This window comes from Ceratotherium simum, chromosome 33 (assembly GCF_057802395.1).
Source record: "Ceratotherium simum simum isolate JZ-2026a chromosome 33, ASM5780239v1, whole genome shotgun sequence".
Classification (NCBI taxonomy): Eukaryota; Metazoa; Chordata; class Mammalia; order Perissodactyla; family Rhinocerotidae; genus Ceratotherium; species Ceratotherium simum.
This window is the reverse complement of record NC_141932.1, coordinates 23407896-23425988: the sequence shown is the minus strand read 5'-3', so window position 1 is coordinate 23425988 and position 18093 is coordinate 23407896. Positions and strand designations below refer to the sequence as shown.

Here is an 18093-nt window from a genome sequence, read left to right as displayed (position 1 = left end):
CTCCGTCCATCCTGGGGCCGAGTCCCACATGCAGCAACTAGAAGGATGTGCAGCTATGACATACAACTATCTACTGGGGCTTTGGGGGGAAAAAAATTAAATAAATAAAATCTTTAAAAAAAAATAAAATAAAAAAAAAATAAAACTTATGGTTGATACTTTTGAAGCTTTGTTTTAGGAGTCCTTCCCCACCCCAAGTCACTGTTCCTGTTATCACTGGCTGTGCAACAAACTGCACTAAACTTGGTGGTGTAAAACAGCAATCATTTGTTACATTATCTCTCACGGTTCTGGGAGTGACTGGGCTCGGCTGAGCGGTTCTCACCAGGGGGTCTCTCCTGGCATTGCAGCCAGACGGTGTCCAGGGCTGGAGTCATCTCACTCCGGGCTCTCTCACCCTCGTGTCTGGCAGTTGATGCTGGCTGTCAGCTAAAGCACAAAGCCTACCCCTGCAACTTGGACTTCCTCACAACATGGTAGCTGGACCCCAAGAATAAGCATGCTGAGAGAACCAAGCGGAAGCCTTTTATGACCTAGCCTCAGAAGTCCCTGTTAGGGACTGAACGTTTGTGTCCCCCCAAAATTCATATGTTGAAGCCCTAACCCCAACGTGCTGGTATTTGGAGATGGGGCTTTGGGAGGTAATTAGGGTTAGATGAGGTCCTGAGGGCAGGACCCTGGTCTGATGGGACTAGCGTCCTCATAAGAGACACCAGAGGGGCTGGCCCAGTGGCTCAAGTGGTTAAGTGTGCGCGCTCTGCTGCAGCGGCCTGGGGTTCGCCAGTTCGGATCCCGGGCACACACCAACTCACCGCTTGGCAAGCCATGCTGTGGCGGCGTCCCATATAAAGTGGAGGAAGATGGGCACAGATGTTAGCCCAGGGCCAGTCTTCCTCAGCAAAAAAAGAGGAGGATTGGCAGATGTTAGCTCAGGGCCGATTTTCCTCACAAAAAATAAAAATAAAAAAATAAGAGACACCAGAGAGCTTGTACTCTCTCTTTGTGACATGTGAGGACCCAGTGACAAGGCAGCCATCTGCAGGCTAGGAAGAGAGGCCTCGCCGGAACCCAACCATGCTGGCATGCTGACTTCCCAAACCCTAGAACTGTGAGAAAATCGATTTTTGTTGTTTAAACCACCCAGTCTATGGTAGTTTTTTTGCTGACTAAGACAGTCACTCAGGGACACTTCCATCACATTTTATTTGTTAGAAGCAAGTCACCGAGGCTGGTCCATACTCAAGACAAGGGGAATGAGACACCACATTTTTTGTGTGTGTGTGAGGAACATTGGCTCCGAGCTAACGTCTGTTGCCAATCCTCCTCTCTTTTTTTTTTTTTGCTGAGAAAAATAAGCCCTGAGCTAACATCTGTGCCCATCTTCCTATATTTTATATGTGGGACGCCGCCACACATGGCTTGATGAGCGGTGCATTAAGTCCACGCCTGGGATTTGAAACTGCGAGTTCCAGGCCACCAAAGCAGAGCGTGCGAACTGAACCACTATGCCACCAGGCCAGCCCCGAGACACCACCTTTTGATGGGAGGCATATTGAAGAATTTGTGGACATGTTACAGTGATAGTCTCCTCCATTTTCTTTTATTACCTCCATAGTTTTATTCTCTACGTTTAGGTCTTTATTTCTCTTGGAGTCTACTTTTGTACAAAGTGTGACGTAAGGATCCATTTTCTTTACTCCATACAGTGAGCCAGTTTTCCCAAAGCCACAATGAACAATCCATCCTTTTCCCCGTGGAATGCAGTGCCACCTCTATTGTTTTATGTCCCTCTATGTGCCTGGGTCCGCCTGTGAGTCAGTTCTGCTCCTTTGGTGTATTGGTGTATACGTGTATTGAACCAAACCACACTGTCTTTGAAGCCTGTCTTAACATTTCATAGAGCAAACCCTCCCCCCTTTCCTTTTTAATGTTGACTTACCTATTTGTACAACTTTATTCCTCCATACAAATTTTAGAATAGGCTTGCCAAGTGTCTCAAAAAATCCATCTAGAATTTCGATTGAGATTGCTTTGAATATACCAGCTAATTTGGAGAGAACTGACATGTGGATAACATTAAGACATCCTATCCAAGGGCACGGATGGTCTCATTTTTTCAGATTATCTTCTATAGCCTTTATTGGCATGTTAATGTTTTTTCCATCAAGGCCTATGCATCTTTGATTAAGTTGTTAGAAAAACTATAGTTTTTGTTGCTTTGAGAACCGCACAATTTTTAAAAATTATGTTTTAATGGTTATTTACAGCGTTAGTGAAACGATATTGATTTTTACAGGTAGATTTTTTTGTGTGTGTGTGAGGAGATAAGCCCTGTGCTAACATCTGCCAATCCTCCTCTTTTTTTTTTTTTGCTGAGGAAGACTGGCCTTGGCCTAACATCCGTGCCCATCTTCCTCCACTTTGTACGGGATGCTGCCACAGCATGGCTTGCCAAGCAGTGCGTCGGTGCACGCCCGGGATCGGAACCGGCGAACCCCGGGCCGCCACAGCAGAACGTGCGCACTTAACCGCTTGCACCACCGGGCCGGACCCTGCAGGTAGATCTTATATCAACCATGATAATCCCTTCGCTAAGAGCCTTTTTGCCCTCGTTATTATGAGGGCGAGAAGTATTTCTAAAACATTTTAGCCAATTGTGAATGTCCGTCATATCATGGATGCCAGCCCGTCTCTAATATTTATCATCCTAATTAGCAAAGCTGCTGGTGTTGATCAGAGATAAAGATGGGTGAGGGCCGGCCCGTGGCGTAGCGGTTAAGTGCGCGTGCTCCGCTGCTGGCGGCCTGGGTTCGGATCCCAGGCGCCCACCGACACACCGCTCCTCAAGCCATGCTGTGGCAGCGTCCCACATAAAGTGGAGGAAGATGGGCACGGATGTCAGCCCAGGGCCAGTCTTCCCCAGCAAAAAAAGAGGATTGGCATGGATGTTAGCTCACGGCTGATCTTCCTCGCGTGCGTGCACACACACACACACTAAATAATAAATAAATAAATAAATATTTAAGATGGGTGAGTGCTTTGTAGTAGTTACCTCTAGAGTCTGCTCTTTTCATTAAAAGCCAGCTGATCACCCCTGGAGTCACTGACCGCTGGGGTGCAGTTTAAAACCAACCCGCATAGCCACGAGGGGGCGCTGAGGCCTCACTTCTACAAGAGGAGGGTTATTGTGGTGGAGAGAGAATGTGGTCATCAGGGGGCACTGTTACTGGGCAAGCACCTACTGTGTGCCAGGCGCTGTTCTAGACGTTACGATTACAGCCAGGCTCAAGGCAGGCGAGGAGCTGATATTCTGAAGGTGGGGGAGTGTGGACAATCAACTAACAGACAATTTCAGAGTAATAAATGCTATGGAGAAAATAAATCAGAGTGACTGAGGGTGCCTCCTCCATAAGGGGCCCAGGGACGTCTGTCTGAGACCACGTCTAAACAAGGATGAGGGCCGGCCAGGTGGCACAAGCGGTTAAGTGCGCACACTCAGCTTCCTCGGCCCGGGGTTCGCAGGTTCGGATCCTGGGCGCGCACAGATGCACCGCTCGTCAGGCCATGCTGTGGTGGCGTCCCATATAAAGTGGAGGAAGATGGGCACGGATGTTAGCCCAGGGCTCGTCTTCTTTAGCAAAAACAGGAGGATTGGCAACAGATGTTAGTTCAGGGCTGATCTTCCTCACAAAAAAATAAATAAACGAGAACGAGGGGCAGAGGAAACGTGTCTGTGGGTCCTGGAGGGGAGGAGCCTGGGGGGAGGGGGGAGGGGAGAGTGCAGGAGGAGGACAGAGAGGAGACAGATGAAGGCAGCGGTGACAGGTGACGGGGCGGAGCACGCAGGGGAGGATTTTGCTCCTGTTCTGCGACCAAGGGGAGCCAGTGGAGGGTCATGATGTGAAAGAGCCACGGGTAGGGTGTTAAACGAAACCAGCAAGGCTAGAGCAGCAAGCAGGATGCCCGCATCGCCTCTGAGAAGAGAGGGAAACAGAATACAGACTTGGCCTTGCTTGTATTTGCATAAAGAAATCCCGGAACAATACCAAGAAATTGATAAAAACGGTGACCTTTGGGGGAAACAGGGAGAGGGAATGGAGAAGATGGAGACTAAGGTGAGAGTGGGAAAAAGTGTCCCCTGGCTGCAGAGTGGGAAACAGACCTCTGACCCTGGGAGGCAGGGAGCCCAGTGAGGGGGCGAGGGTGGCCGGTCAGGTACACTGTGTCCTTGGGGGCTTTTCCATGTCAGGGGGCCTGTGATTCCCAAGGGACATCTTGGTGGCCAGGGATGGGGGCTGTAGGAGCTAATGGTCCAGCCTCCCCCACAATGATAAGGTTGATAACTGCTTATTATATGCCTGGTGCTAGTCTATGATCCGTGCGTTTAAATCTCACAACAACCCCAGGAGGCAGGTACTATTATAATCATCTTCATTTTACAGATGTGGAAATGGAGGCACAAAGATTAAGTGACTTGCTCAAGATCACAGAGCTGGGAAGTAGGACAGATGATATCTGAATCCAGGCAGTAAGAGAGTCCAGACTCTTACCTACCACGATATGCTGCTCCCAATCCTTTTGTTGTGGCCTTGCTCTGGGTCAAGTTGTATTGCCCTTTAGATAGGCTATCTCAGAGGGTTGTGAGCAGTCACTAACACTTTATTATGAGTTAGTCAACCTCTTCCTGCCACTGAAGAACAGCAATCATTGCTATGGTTATAGAGGAGCTGTAGTTAAGTAGTTAAGTAGGCATTAAGTAGTTGGGCTCTGGGGTCATAATGTCTGGGATTGAAGCCAGCACCACTTCCCAGCTGTGACTTTGGGCAAGTGACATCACTAACCTGGGCCTCAGTTTCCTCATCTGTGAAGTCCCCATTTTCCAGATGAGGAAACTGAGAGGTCCAACAGGTGGCACACCCAGGACTTTAGAACTTGGGTTTGGAGCACAAACCACCCCCAGAAAAATGAGGAATCAAAAACAGGTTCTGTGAGAGGGAAGTTCCGAGTCCCCTAGGCCCAAGTGGCGTGTCTGGAGATGGGCCCATGTGCTCAGATGCCACAAAGAGGAATACCTCACTCTCCACACAGTCACCCTCTACATTTGTGTGGAGGGAGGGGTACTGGAAGCCTGAGGTCTGTCTGTGCAGGGTCAGTAAGGCCATCGGAAGGGCTAGACAGGTCAGGCCCTCCCACATGCTCTTCTCCAGGGGCATCTTCTCTGCCTGCCAGATGGGAGCTCAGACCCCTGGGGTGGGTGCCTGATCCTGGCAGGGCTGCAGGGTGGCATGGGGTGGGGAGACGTGCTTTGTCCTGGGGGGAAGCTCTGGCCCTGCCCAGCCCTTAGTGCAGCCACAGGCCCACCCATCTCCTGACTGTACAAAGCTGGGATCACTGGTACAACTAGACCTGCTGTTAAAATACTCAAATACTTCCACAGTTTTTGGCAAATAACACCACCCACTTCTGATGCCCTAGCCCCTTCCCTGGGACCCTTCAAGCCTCCCCATGCCCCAGCCCAGGGGCTTCCCTGATCCAGCTCTGAGGGACTGGCCCATCCTGACTGGCAGACGGCCCTGCCAATATTTGGTATCTTCTCTGGCTCAGCCTCAATATCAATCCCCCCGCCCACAAGTTCAGAGCCCTCAGATATGGGTGCCCATTTCACACAACCTCCTATGCATCCTTCAAAGCCCTGCCTCAATGTCACTTTCTTCAGGAAGCCCTCCTAAATTTCTTCACCACCCCAAAAGTGAATGGCTCCTCCTACTCCCTGGGCTCCCAAGTATCTTGGACCATTCAGCACACTCTGCTTTATTTTTTTTTATTTTTTATTTTTTTTGTGAGGAAGATCAGCCCTGTGCTAACATCTGCCAATCCTCCTCTTTTTTTTTGCTGAGGAAGACAGGCCCTGGGCTAACATCCATGCCCATCTCATCTTCCTCCACTTTATATGCGATGCCGCCACAGCATGGCTTGACAAGCGGTGCGTCGGTGCACCCGGGATCAGAACCGGCGAACACTGGGCCGCTGCAGCAGAGCGCGTGCACTTAACTGCTTGCGCCACTGGGCTGGCCCCAAGCACAGCACACTCTGCTTTAATCCTTTGCACACAGGCCCTTCTCCCCCACCAGTGTGTGAGCACCTTAATGCCAAGGACCATCTTCTGCTTGTCTTGGTGGCCTCAGTACCGATGGCCATGCCAGCACACAGCAAGCGCCCAATAAAACTCATGGAGTGGATGAAGGGTTTGTTTACAGTGTGTTGTGGTGATACCAGGCACATTCAGTCCTGTGCATCTCCCCTGGCCTAGGGGCCACGGGCTGTCATTCCTACAGGGGCCCTGAGTGCCACCCGCACGCTGGGGCCCTGCTGGCTGGGACTGGGACAAGGCTGGGGGAGGTGAGGACAGGATATGAGTCCCGGGGGTGGGAGGTCAGCAGGGCCTGTTCTCATGCTCTCTGGCCGAGGAAGAGCGACTCTCCATCTGGCCCGGCCAGCTGCGGGTGCTGGGACACGAGGAGACGCAGCAGGAGAGAGGGAGGTTGGGGGGGCTCGGGGAGGCCACAGTAACCAGGGAAAGGAAACACAGGCACGCGGTGTTATTGTTACAGAACCATTAAATACAACTTATAAACAAGCCAGGACCGCGTTGGGGGGTGGGACGCAGAGGGGGCCCCGGAGGCAAGAGGGGGTCAGGGTGGCGCGGTCCGGGCCCGGTCCTGGAGGGGGCTCAGGCTGCCGTCACTCGAGGGGCTGGGCTGGCGGAGGCCTGGCTGCTTGTGGAGGCCCTGCAGCTTCACCAGCAGCTCCTGGACAAAGTCCTGAGGACAGGGCAGGGGTGCTGAGGACACGGGGAGGGTGGGGGCCCCCTGCCCAGCCCAGCCCAGCCCAGCCCCTCTGACCTGGGCCCTCCTTCTCCTGCATCCTGGTCAGTGAGGGGCGTGGAGGTGGAGGGAGGAAGGGGTAGCAACTATGGAGACCGAGGGAAAGAACGTGACGGGGGAGAAAGAGAGAGAGAGATGGGGAAAGAGAGCAAAACGAAGAAAGAGCCACAGAGAAAGAGAGAGATGGGGACAGACAAAGACAGGGAGAGACAGAGACTGAGAGAGACAGGGAGACAGGGAGAGAGAGAGGAAGGGAGACAGAGGCCCAGACACAGTGAGCAAGACAGACCAGAGACAGCGAGAGACAGGGAGAGACACAGAGAGAGAGACAGAGGGAGAGACAAAGGGACAGAGAAAGAGACGGAGCCACAGAGACCTCGAGATGTTTCTCAGGCCGCCGAGATCACCAGGAGGGTCCCCGGGGACAGAGGCCCAAGCCGGCTCCAGAGCAGACAGACACACAGTGACGTTTGTCCCTCAGGCAGCCCAGAGCTGGTTAGAGAAACATGAATATTTTTCCCTTTTAAAGCAGGGAAGGAAGTGGGAGGGGTTGGGTCTTGAGCTTCAGAGCCAGGAAGGATGGGGGGCCCCCTGAGAGGTGGGAAGGGAGCCCTGGGGTGGCGGAGGCAGTAACAGGGGAGAGAGACGAGGGAGGCTGAGCCGGCAGACAGCAGAGCAGAGGCAGAAAGAGGAGACAGATGGGGGGCGGCCCAGCAGGGAGGAGATAACGGAGCCCCAGTGGCAGATGGGGAGAGGGAAGGAGATAGGGGTGAGGACGACAGAAGACACCACTGGGATGAGGAGAGGGCCCTGAGAGAGAAGGGGGCTCCCCCAGGCCCCTCTGCGTCCTGGGCATGGCCAGCTCTTCCCTCCTCCCAGAGACCCCCCCATCAGGGCACAGGAGGCCAGAACAGGGCCCGTGATGGGGAAAACTCACCTCCGTGGGGTTCATGCATGACTTCAGGAGGCCCTAAACACCCCCGCCCCAGAAAAAAAGAGAGGAAATAGTAAATGACTAACACCCCCGCCCCTCCGGCCTTCCCTTTCCCAACAAAGCCCCAAGGCAACAAGACAAATGGAAGTCAGGCTCCAGGGTGGACTTCCCACCTGGCTTCAGGGGAAGAACACAGCCTGAGGTCTTATAGGGCAATTGGGTGCAGGGTTGATCCAGAGAGGGCAAGAAGGTCACACAGCATTTCCTGCCTCCCGGAGAGCACAGCCCCTAGGAGAAGGACACCGAACCCAGACTGCCTGGCTTTGCCTCCTAGCTCCGTTCCTTCTGAGCTGTGTGACCCTGGGCAAGTGATTAAACCTCTCTGGGCCTCATTTTCCTCATCTGGAAAATGGAGACAATAATAGCAATAATAATGAAATAGAGATAATAAACCCTTCGTAGGATTTTGTGAGGATTAAATGAGTCGATACGTGTAAAGCAATTGAAACAGCACCTGGCACACAGTTATTGCTCAATAAACACGTCAACTCTTGGGATGGTTTTTAGGGAGGTGTAAGGTGGAGCTTGGCTTTCCCTTCCACCTACCTGGAGTTTCCGGCTTCTCTCCTCTTCACTCTCTAATTCCAACAATTCGTCAATGTTGACCTCATCGGGCATGTCGGCCTCCTAAGGCGAGGAGGGAGAGATGGTCAGGGTCCCCTCCTCCCCATCTTTTGCCTTTGTCCAGAGCTCTGGAGGCGCCCCACTGGCCCCAGGGACCAGCTGGCGGCTTCCGGAGCAATAACGTGGCAGTCACAGACAGCACCGCCGAGGCGGGACATCTGGGTGTTGGGGGGAGGGGTGACAGATGGGTTGACAGAGGCCCCAGGGCCTGTACCAGCTCAGATGCCCTGGTTCCTGGGCCCCGGGAGCCTCGGGGCTGGCACGGGTCTCTCTCCTTGGCCCCAGTTCCGACAGCGGGAAACAGGCCTGGTGCAGTCTTGGAATGTCGGATTCTGGATTCAGGAGAGGGGCTGGCTCTGCCCTTTCAAGGAGAAGTCTAAGTGCTAGGTGCAGGGAGGGCAGCGGGCAGGCCTGAGCCTGCTGGGGGCGGCCCTTGCCCCAGGGGACAGGAAGGGAGGGTAGGGCTCGGGGCCAGCCCTGGGGGACCAAAGCGCAACCCGGTGAGGCCGCGGAGATGACCACCGAAGCCCCCAAGGTGGTGGGTGGGTGGGATGAACCACGAGCCCCACCTTGAGCAGCCAAGAGGGGGGACTGGAGAATGGCCTCCTGGGGCAGAGGGCCAGACGCAGGCTGGCTCAGTACCCCTGCAGGGGACAGAACCCAGCTGTCTGAGCAAGAGATCCCTAAGGCTACAGATTTTTCCCTCCCCAGTCCTGCTGATCACTGCAGGCTTCAGGGCTGGGCAGTTGGGGGTTAGCGTGTGGAGCAGAGGGCTCAGCAAAGGCGTGGAGTGAGGGTCTGTAAGTGTGTTACACACCTGTGTGAGACTCTGTGCACCGAGACTCACATCCCGAGCCCGATGGCAAGGGGCCAGGGTGGGCATGAGGGTGCAGAGGTATGTCGCATCGTGTGAGTGGCTCACACGAGGGCCTACGGTCCCGTGGGTGTGAGGTGCGTGGCTCTGGCTTAGCTGCATTTGTCCCTTCATCATGTGTCTGGGGCAGCTGTAGAGCCCACCGTCGGAGGATGACCTCATAGGATGCCACCTATGAACTTGTCTGTCCCCCTGTATGAGCCCACACGTCCGTCTGAGAACAGAGGGGCCTCTGGTCACCGGGAGGGACCACGACCTCTTCCACCTTCACTCCGTGCTGAGGATCTGTGCATCCTGTGTGTCTGCGGACGTCTGTGACCCTCAGTATCTGTGGTTGTGCTCCGTAGCACGTGCGTGTTGTACAAAGTGTGACTTCAAGCTGAGACTCAAGTGAAATGTCTGTCTGTCTGTAGCCTGCGTGTCAACAGGGGGACTGTAGCTTACATCCTGTGTGCCTGCAGGCAGCTGTAGTTTCTGCCCTTGTGTGTCCGCATTGTGTGTCTGCACGTACCCACGGCTTCCGCGGTGTTCTGTCTGGGGGTTGCTGTCATTTCTGTTAGTTTATGTCTGAGCGGCTGCAGCCTGTTATTGTGTTCGCATGTGGTTGTGTTTTTGCCTTTAGGAGATAATGGATGGTTGTTACTGGAGTCATGTGGAGTCCGAGGGTAGCTGTTGTAGCTTGCAGCGTCTGTGAGGCGCTACAGCCTATGCCAGTGTGTGTCTGTGAAGAGCTGTAGTTGGAGTCCTTTTGTGTGGGTATAGTGGTTGTGTTGTGTGTCTGCACGTGGCTGTGGCCTGTGCTGTTGTGTCTGTGGGTGCCTGTGGCTGCAGCATCTGTGGATCTGTAAGGGACCACAGCTTGCGTCCTTGGGAGTCTGTGTATGGCCGTTGCTTCTGTCGCTGTGTCTGTCAGTGGCCCTGGCTTGTGGCTGCGCCCGTCTGAATGCTGCCGCTTCCTTTGCTGTGCGTCTCTGTGTGGCTGTATCTCCCCTGTCACCATGTCTATGTTTGGCTTTAAAACATCCTCCTCCCCCCACCCTTTCTCTAGATATAGCCGGGAGAGCTCCCCCACTTTGCCTCCACGCCCCTCATCTGCTAACCCCCTGGCCCTCCCCTGGTGTTTGGACACATCTCTGGAGGCTCAGGTATGTGAGTCTCTGTGTCCACAAGCAGAGTGCCATCGAGGGTAGACGGTGGGGCCAATGAGTGCCTGGCACCGGCCTTGCGTCCTCTTGTGTGCACCAAGAGCACGAGCACCCAGAGACCCCCAAGGGCGTAGGGACCCCGGGCCGGGGTCTGTGGGTCCGGGCCGCCCCCCACGCCCCATCCCCCTCCTCGCCTCACCCTGCCGCGGTACAGCTCCTCCAAGCGTCCGTCGATCCACTTCTCCACGTCCAGCCGCCGCTGCAGCTCCCGCCGGTCGTACTTGACGGTGACACGCGCGTGTCGCTTCTGCAGCCCCCTGGGGCTGCCCCCCGGCCCGCGGGCCCGCGACGGAGCCTGCAGCTTGCTCAGCACGCGCTTGCCCAGGCGCTGCGCTGCCATCGCGGTCCCGTCCTGGCCGCAGCCCCGGCGCCGCGCTGTGCGCCTCGCCGCGCGCCTAGGGGGCCTCTTACGGGCCGGGGCGGGGCCGGGCGGGGGCGGGGGCTCGGGCTCGCCGGGGGGCCGGCCCCGCCCCCGCCGCCCCGGGCCTCAGTTTCCCCGGCCGCAGCGCGGGCGCTGGGCGCGGCGCCGGCGTAGAGCGCGCCGCCGAGCGTGCTTCAGGTATGGGCGGGTCGGGGAACCCCAGGCGGGCCGGGCGGCTGGGGCTCCCGGGGCCTGGATGCCGGGGGGCGGGGTCCCGGGACCGGCTCTCGGGACCGGGCTTGTCTGCGCCCTCTGGCGGCTGCAAGGGACGGTGCAGGAGCCCCCGTGCCGCCTCCTTGCTCAGCCAGGAAAGATCAAGCTATGTACATCATTTGTTCCTTCTTTCATTTATTCTCATCCCTGCGTCCATTCGTTCATTTATTCACTCTATTCAACAAATATTCATTTGACACCATGACATCTGGGCTGTTAGCCCCTCCCTCTCTCTTTCTCTCTCATATCAGACTCCTCAGGCCAGAGTGCATCCATTGGATCCTCTCTCCCTCAGGTTATTATCAGGCTCCCCCTCCCCAGCATCCCTCCTCATGGGTTCCTTGGCGACCTGTGCAGAGGGAGACGGCGGCTGCGCCCTTCAGTCCTCTCAGCTTTCTGTAGCTATTGACATAGCAAAATCTCAATAAAATGTCTGATCCCTAAATATATATACATTACCAGGCACTGTTCAAAACAGACAGCCCAGTCCTCATGGAGCTGACATTCCTGTGGTGGAGACACACAGTAAACATGAGAAATAAGTACAGTATAGGGGCCGGCCCCGTGGCTTAGCAGTTAAGTGCGCGCGCTCCGCTACTGGCGGCTCGGGTTCCAATGCCCCGCGCGCACCGTCGCACCGCTTCTCCGGCCATGCTGAGGCCGCTCCCACATACAGCAACTAGAAGGATGTGCAACTATGACATACAACTATCTAGTGGGGCTTTGGGGAAAAAAAGGAGGAGAATTGGCAATAGATGTTACCTCAGGGCCAGTCTTCCTCAGCAAAAACAGGAGGATTAGCATGGATGTTAGCTCAGGGCTGATCTTCCTCACAAAAAAAAAAAAAAAAGAAGCCCTCTCCACTGATGAGGGTCTTCTATAAAAAAAAAAAGAAATAAGTACAGTATATTATACAGTTTATTAGAATATGATAAGTTCTATGGAGAAATATGAAGCAGAAAAGGAGAAGTGGAGTGAGGGTGGGTTGCAGTTTTATTGCGGGGGACCAGAAAAGTCCCTTACTTCCCAAGTCTTCCCACTTCTAATTATAAGCAGCAAGAATGGTACTTTATTATTTGTGTGTGTGTGAGGAAGATCCGCCCTGAGCTAACATCCCATGTCAATCTTCCTCTTTTTTTTTTTTCCTGAGGAAAATTGGCCATGGGCTAATATCCGTGCCCATCTTCCTCCACTTTATATGGGACGCTGCCACAGCATGGCTTGACAAGTGGTGCGTTGGTGTGCACCCAGCATCCGAACCTGCGAACCCCAGACCGCCAAAGTAGAGCACACACTTAACAGCTGCGCCACTGGGCTGGCCCCAAGAAGGGTACTTTAAAACCTAAATTTGGCCGTGTCCCTCCCCTGCTTAAAACTATCCGTGATTAGCCAGTGGTGTCTTAGATATGACACCAAAAGCACAAGCAACAAAAGAAAAAATAGATAAATTGGACACCATCAAAATTAAAAACTTTTGTGTTTCAAAGGACATCATCAAGAAAGTGAAGAGACAACCACAGAATGGGAGGAAAAAACTGCAAATCGTATATCAGATAAGGTGCTTATATCTAAAATAAATAAAGAAGTCGTGCAACTCAAAAATAATAAGACAAATAACCCAATTAAAAAATGAACACAGGCTCTGAATAGACAGTTCCCTAAAAAAGATATAGAAAAACCAATGAGGACATGAAAAGATGCTCAACATATTAGTTACCGGGAAAATGAAATCAAAACCACAGTGAGATTCCACTTCGCACCCAGTAGGATGGCTATAATCTTTTAAAAATAGAAAACAGCAAGTGTTGGCAAGGATGTGGAGAAATCAGAACTCTCACACATTGCTGGTGGGAGTGTAAAACGGTGCAGCCACTTTGGAAAACAGTCTGGCAGTTCCTCAAAAGGGTAAACTTAGAGTTACCATGTGACCCAGCAATTCCACTCCTAGGGATATGCCAGAGAATTGAAAACATGTTCACATGAAAATTTGGACATGAATGTTCATAGTAGCATTGCTCATGATAGCTAAAAGGTGAAAACAACCCAGCCCATCAACCAATGAATGGATAAATAAAATGTGGTGTATTCATACAATGCAGTGTTATTTGACAATCAAAAGAAACTAAGTACTTATATCTGCTACAACATGGTTGAGAAAACAAAACAAGGGCAAAAAAGCAAAAACAAACAAACAAAAGAACATGGATGAACCTTGAAAACATGCTAAGTGAGAGAAGTCAGACACAAAAGGCCACATGTGGTATTATTCTATCTGTATGAAATGTTCAGAATGGGCAAATTGAAAGATGGAAAATAGATTTTCATTCTCTCTTGCCTGGGGCTGAGAGAACTGGGGGGAATGGGAAGTGACTGGGGATGGGGTTTCTTTTGAGGATGATGAAATGTTCTAAAATTAATTGTGGTGATAGTTGCACAACTCTATGAGTATATTAAAAACCACTGAACTGTACACTTTAAAAGGGTGAATTGTATGGTGTGTGAGTTATACCTCAATAAAGCTGTTATATTAACAACAAAAAACAAAACAACTGTCCGTTGCTCCTCGTTGCCCAGAGGCTGAAAGCCAAGCTCCTGAGTTGACGATTGAAGCTCTGCCAGGCACGGCCCCCATGTCGGCCCCTTCGCTCTAGCAGTTCCCTCCTCAGGAGAGCTCGTCCCTAGGAGGAGATCAGCAGGGCTCGCTCCTTCGGCTCCCTCACATGCGCCTGCGCAGTGAGGGCTTCGCCGCCCATCGCGCTTCCTACCATAACTCCTGCGCCCCTGACCTGGCTCTGTGTTTTATCCATAACACTCACTAACTGTTAACATTGTATGTAGTTTATTCATTTTATTTATTGTCTGTTTTCCGACTAGTCGTCTGCCTTGGGTACAGGCAAAAAGGAGTGCACCGTCTGGAGAGAATTTAAAAATGATAAAACTGACCAAAAGCCTGGGGCTGGCCCAGTGGCGTAGTGGTTAAGTTCAGTGTGCTCTGCTTCCGCGGCCCCAGTTCTTGGGTTCAGATCCTGGGTGCGGATCTACACCACTCATCAAGCCATGCCGTGGTGGCATCCCACATACAAAATAGGCAGATAGGCACAGATGTTAGCTCAGGTCACTCTACCTCAAGCAAAAAGAGGAAGATTGGCAACAGGTGTTAGTTCAGGGCCAATCTTCCTCACCAAAAAAAACTAACCAAAAGTTGGTCAAGTTTTTATCATACCATGAACTGACAATTCGATACAGTATCAGTGATAAAATAATCTTCCCACCCCAGGAAAGTCTTTCGTTAGTCTTATAATTGTTGCTTACTAAAAATCGATGCAATTACTGTTGAGTTTTAATAATATGTATGTAAGCTTCTAATTAGATATTTTATTACTCTATCCTTTAGTAAACATTGGCTTTGTATTAGTTTTCTAGTGCTGTATAATAAATTACCACAAACTCAGTGGCTTAAAACAACACACATTTATTATCTCATAGTTTCAGTGGATCCAGTCCAATGATGGCCTAGCAGGCCCCCTGCTCCAGGGTCTCACCAGGCTGCAATCCACGTGTCAGCCAGGGCTGCCGTCTCATCAGAGGCTCACCCGGGGCAGGATCTGCATCCAACTGCGTGAGGCTGTAGGGAGCAGTCTTCATTCTCTTGCTGGCCATCAGTGGGGGCTGCTCTCAGCTCCTAGAGGCCACCTACAGGTCCCTGCCGTGTGCCCGTCTCCATAGGTCCTCTCACAATGTGGCAGCTTATTTCTTTCAAAGCCAACAATGGCAAGTCTCTCTCTCCAGTCCACTAAAATGGAGTCTTATATAATGTAATCACAAACCTCCTTTGCCATATTCTGTTGGTTAGAAGCAAGTCCCAGGTCTCGCTCACACTTGAGGGGTGGGGATTATACAGGCCATGAACATGGGGCTGCCCAACATCTGTTTGCCACAATATTCTACAGAGAAGTCAACAGAACTGCTAGGTACACAGTTGACCTCTGACATATGAAGACTCAGCTATATGTGTTCATTTTGAAAATAAGTTCATAACAATTTGGAATCATTTGGGTTTGTATCAGGCAAAGTTTGAGTCTTCAGTCTCTGTGACTCTACATATTCTTGTGTTTAAATCATACATTAGAAGTTAAAATGATAGTGTTACCCAACCTGGTTCGTCTTGCCCACCACACGATTATGCCAATCTCTGAGATGATGAGTTTGCAAAGAGAAAGGAGTTAATCACAAGGCAGCCAAGTGAGGAGGCAGGAGAATCAATCTCAGATTTGCCTCCCCGAAAATGGGGACTCAGGGATACTTACGGAGTAGGGGGCAAGGTGGTCTGAAATGTGGAGATAGATGATTGGAGGTGAGGAGAGGTGAGGTAATTCATGATCTGCACAAGTGTAGTCAGGCTTCATACCTCTTCACAGGACGCATGTTCACAAAACAGCAGTGTTCCCATGATCTGAGGGTGGAGTTTTTAGCTTCTTAAAGTCAAAGGGTCATTGATCGGTCATCTGAGCAGGTCCAGTAGAGGAATTGGTGGTCTCAACCGGCCTGAACTGGACAAGGAGGGGACTCTCAGTTCCTGAAAAACTTGAGCACCCCACCCGTTACCATGGTGACCCATGAGTCAGAGATGTTATCTGTGGGGGTGGGCTTTAGTAATGCCTTATCTAACTACTTTTGCAAATAGACAACTAATTAAATATAGTTAAAGCAAGTTGGTCCCCGGTTTCAATAGCACAATGATCATCAAGATGAGGAAACTATTCTGTCACTCTACGTATTCTTTTGGAGTTTTTTTTTTTTTTTATAATTTTATTTATTTATTTATTTTCCCCCAAAGCCCCAGTAGATAGTTGTATGTCATAGCTACACCTCCTTCTAGTTGCTGTATGTGGGACGCGGCGTCAGCATGGCCGGAAAAGCGGTGCGTCGGTGCGCGCCCGGGATCCGAACCCGGGCCGCCAGCAGCGGAGTGCACTCACTTAACCGCTAAGCCATGGGGCCGGCCCTCTTTTGGAGTTTTGTGTTTAAAAGTTACAACAGCGAATCAGGGTATGAACTGTGAGGTGTAATTTTTTTTTTTTTTTTTTTCTGCTGAGGAAGATTCCCCTTGAGCTAACATCCATGCCAATCTTCCTCTATTTTTTAGTATGTGGGCCGCCAACACAGCATGGCCGCTAACACAGCGGTATAGGTCCTGGGAACAGAACCTGGGCCACTGAAATGGAGCATGCTGAACTTAACCACTAGACCACCAGGGCTGGCCCTAAGGTGTAATACTTTTATTTGGTAAGTGCAAATTTTCATTCATACATAAAATATTCCATTGAATTTGAGTAAATCTTTAAAATGGAAATTTATTTATTTTCAATAATTTCAAAACAAAAGAACAAATAATGATTCTTACACGAGTATTATTGAAGATAATTTTCTGGTAGATAGGAGGTATAAAAAATTATCCACTCCAGGTGTCAAATAAGCTAGTTCCACCACTGTTCCCAGCATTAGAAAGTGAGTTCCAACAGGGCGGGAATTCTGCTTTGTTCACAGCTGTGTCTTCTCCAGCATTTACAACAGGACCTGGCTCTAGTGGGTGCTCAGTGAATGTGCTGAACGAATGGATGGATGCATGAATGAATGAGTGAACAGGCCTGTGCCTCTTCTCCAGGCTCACCTCTCACCACAGTCCTTGCTGGCTTCCAGCTCAAGCCTTGGAACCTGGTGGGGCTGGGGGATTCAGGTGCTGGAGAGACCTTTGGCTTCACATTCAGACTCCTGACCTTGAGTCAGGAGATAAAAGATAAAAGAGGATGGCTGGCATAAAACAATTGTTTAAGGTAAACACCACTGTGATAAGCGTGAAGGCTCTTCACTTATTATTATGCCAGGAGGGAGGCTGAAGAGTGGGAGTGGCCCTGGTTCTGTAACACACTGGTGTCTTTCCTGCCTCAGGACTTTTGCATTTGCTGTTCCTGATGCTTGGAATGTTTGTCTGTCAGCCCTTATCCTTCAGGGTTCATGATCAAAGGCCCCTCCCCATGGAACCCCTCCTCCACCACCCAGTTCATATGGTCTCCTCTGTTATTTTCCATCCCAGCCCCCAATTCATTTCCCTCCTAGCACTGTTAGGTGTTTTCAATAATGCATTTATTATAATTATCCTGTTGCCTATCCTCTACTCCTATGCCTGCTCCACTCCAACCCCCTTTTGAAACTCAGCTCATATACCCCTCTTCCAGGAAACCCTCCCTGGCCCCTATACTGGGTCAGGTGCCTTCTCTGGGCCTCCTTCCTTTCAGGCCTGATTATTCTGCCTCAGCTTGCCCATCACAGCCCTAACTCCTATCCCTGCCTGGTGAAGTCTTTCCTTCATCTCAGGACCGGTTACCGTGGAGGTAGGGCCTGGGGTTGTTGTTCTTTCATGGGTGTATCACCTCCTCTGGAAGCCCTCCGTGGTCCTCTCTCAGGCTGAATGGGGAACTTGTCTGGGCTCCCGTCATGCCCTGGTCTTCCACCACCCCAGCTCCTGATCACTCAGGCCGTGCTTCCTCCGTCACATCCCTAATCACTCTGCCCTATGCTTCCGTCATCGCTACTCTGGGCTGTTCCTGTTTCGTGACGCAGGGACCAGTCTGGCGTGGTCACGGCTGGGTTTCCAGCAACGCACCGAGTAGGTGCTCAGTGAACGTTGAATTTAGGAAGGAATAAATCCCCTACCCTCAAAGGAAGGCTGAAGCGAGGCGGGCGAAAAACCCCACAGGTTTCCAGGGAGAGCGTGTCTGCACTCTCTCCTCCCACCCCGAGGCCCAGTACAAGAGCGCAGGGACTCGGACGTCGTCAACAAGGGGCGAGGGTTGCAGCACCCCCAGTGCTCAGGGCCG

At 51.7% G+C, this 18093-nt stretch overlaps 1 protein-coding gene across 1 annotated transcript; it reads right to left on the bottom strand.

Annotated features, from left to right (window-relative positions):
• Nucleotides 1-6599: 6599 nt before the first annotated feature.
• On the bottom strand, nt 6600-11004 carry PPP1R14A (protein phosphatase 1 regulatory inhibitor subunit 14A). The gene is made up of 4 exons (XM_004441481.3): nt 10721-11004; nt 8425-8505; nt 7822-7854; nt 6600-6821 (listed from the first exon to the last, which is right to left on the bottom strand). Exons 1-4 carry the CDS (start codon nt 10919-10921, stop codon nt 6693-6695), a joined length of 444 nt encoding a protein of 147 aa, XP_004441538.1. The 5' UTR covers nt 10922-11004; the 3' UTR covers nt 6600-6692.
• Nucleotides 11005-18093: the final 7089 nt, after the last annotated feature.

Coding starts and splice junctions, on each gene's coding strand:
- PPP1R14A (XM_004441481.3), bottom strand. CDS start 10,921: ATGGCAGCGCAGCGCCTGGGCAAGCGCGTGCTGAGCAAGCTGCAGGCT. Junction 8,506..10,720: donor AGGAGCTGTACCGCGGCAGG/GTGAGGCGAGGA, acceptor TCCTCGCCTTAG/GAGGCCGACATGCCCGATGA. Junction 6,822..7,821: donor CATGCATGAACCCCACGGAG/GTGAGTTTTCCC, acceptor CCCTGTCCTCAG/GACTTTGTCCAGGAGCTGCT.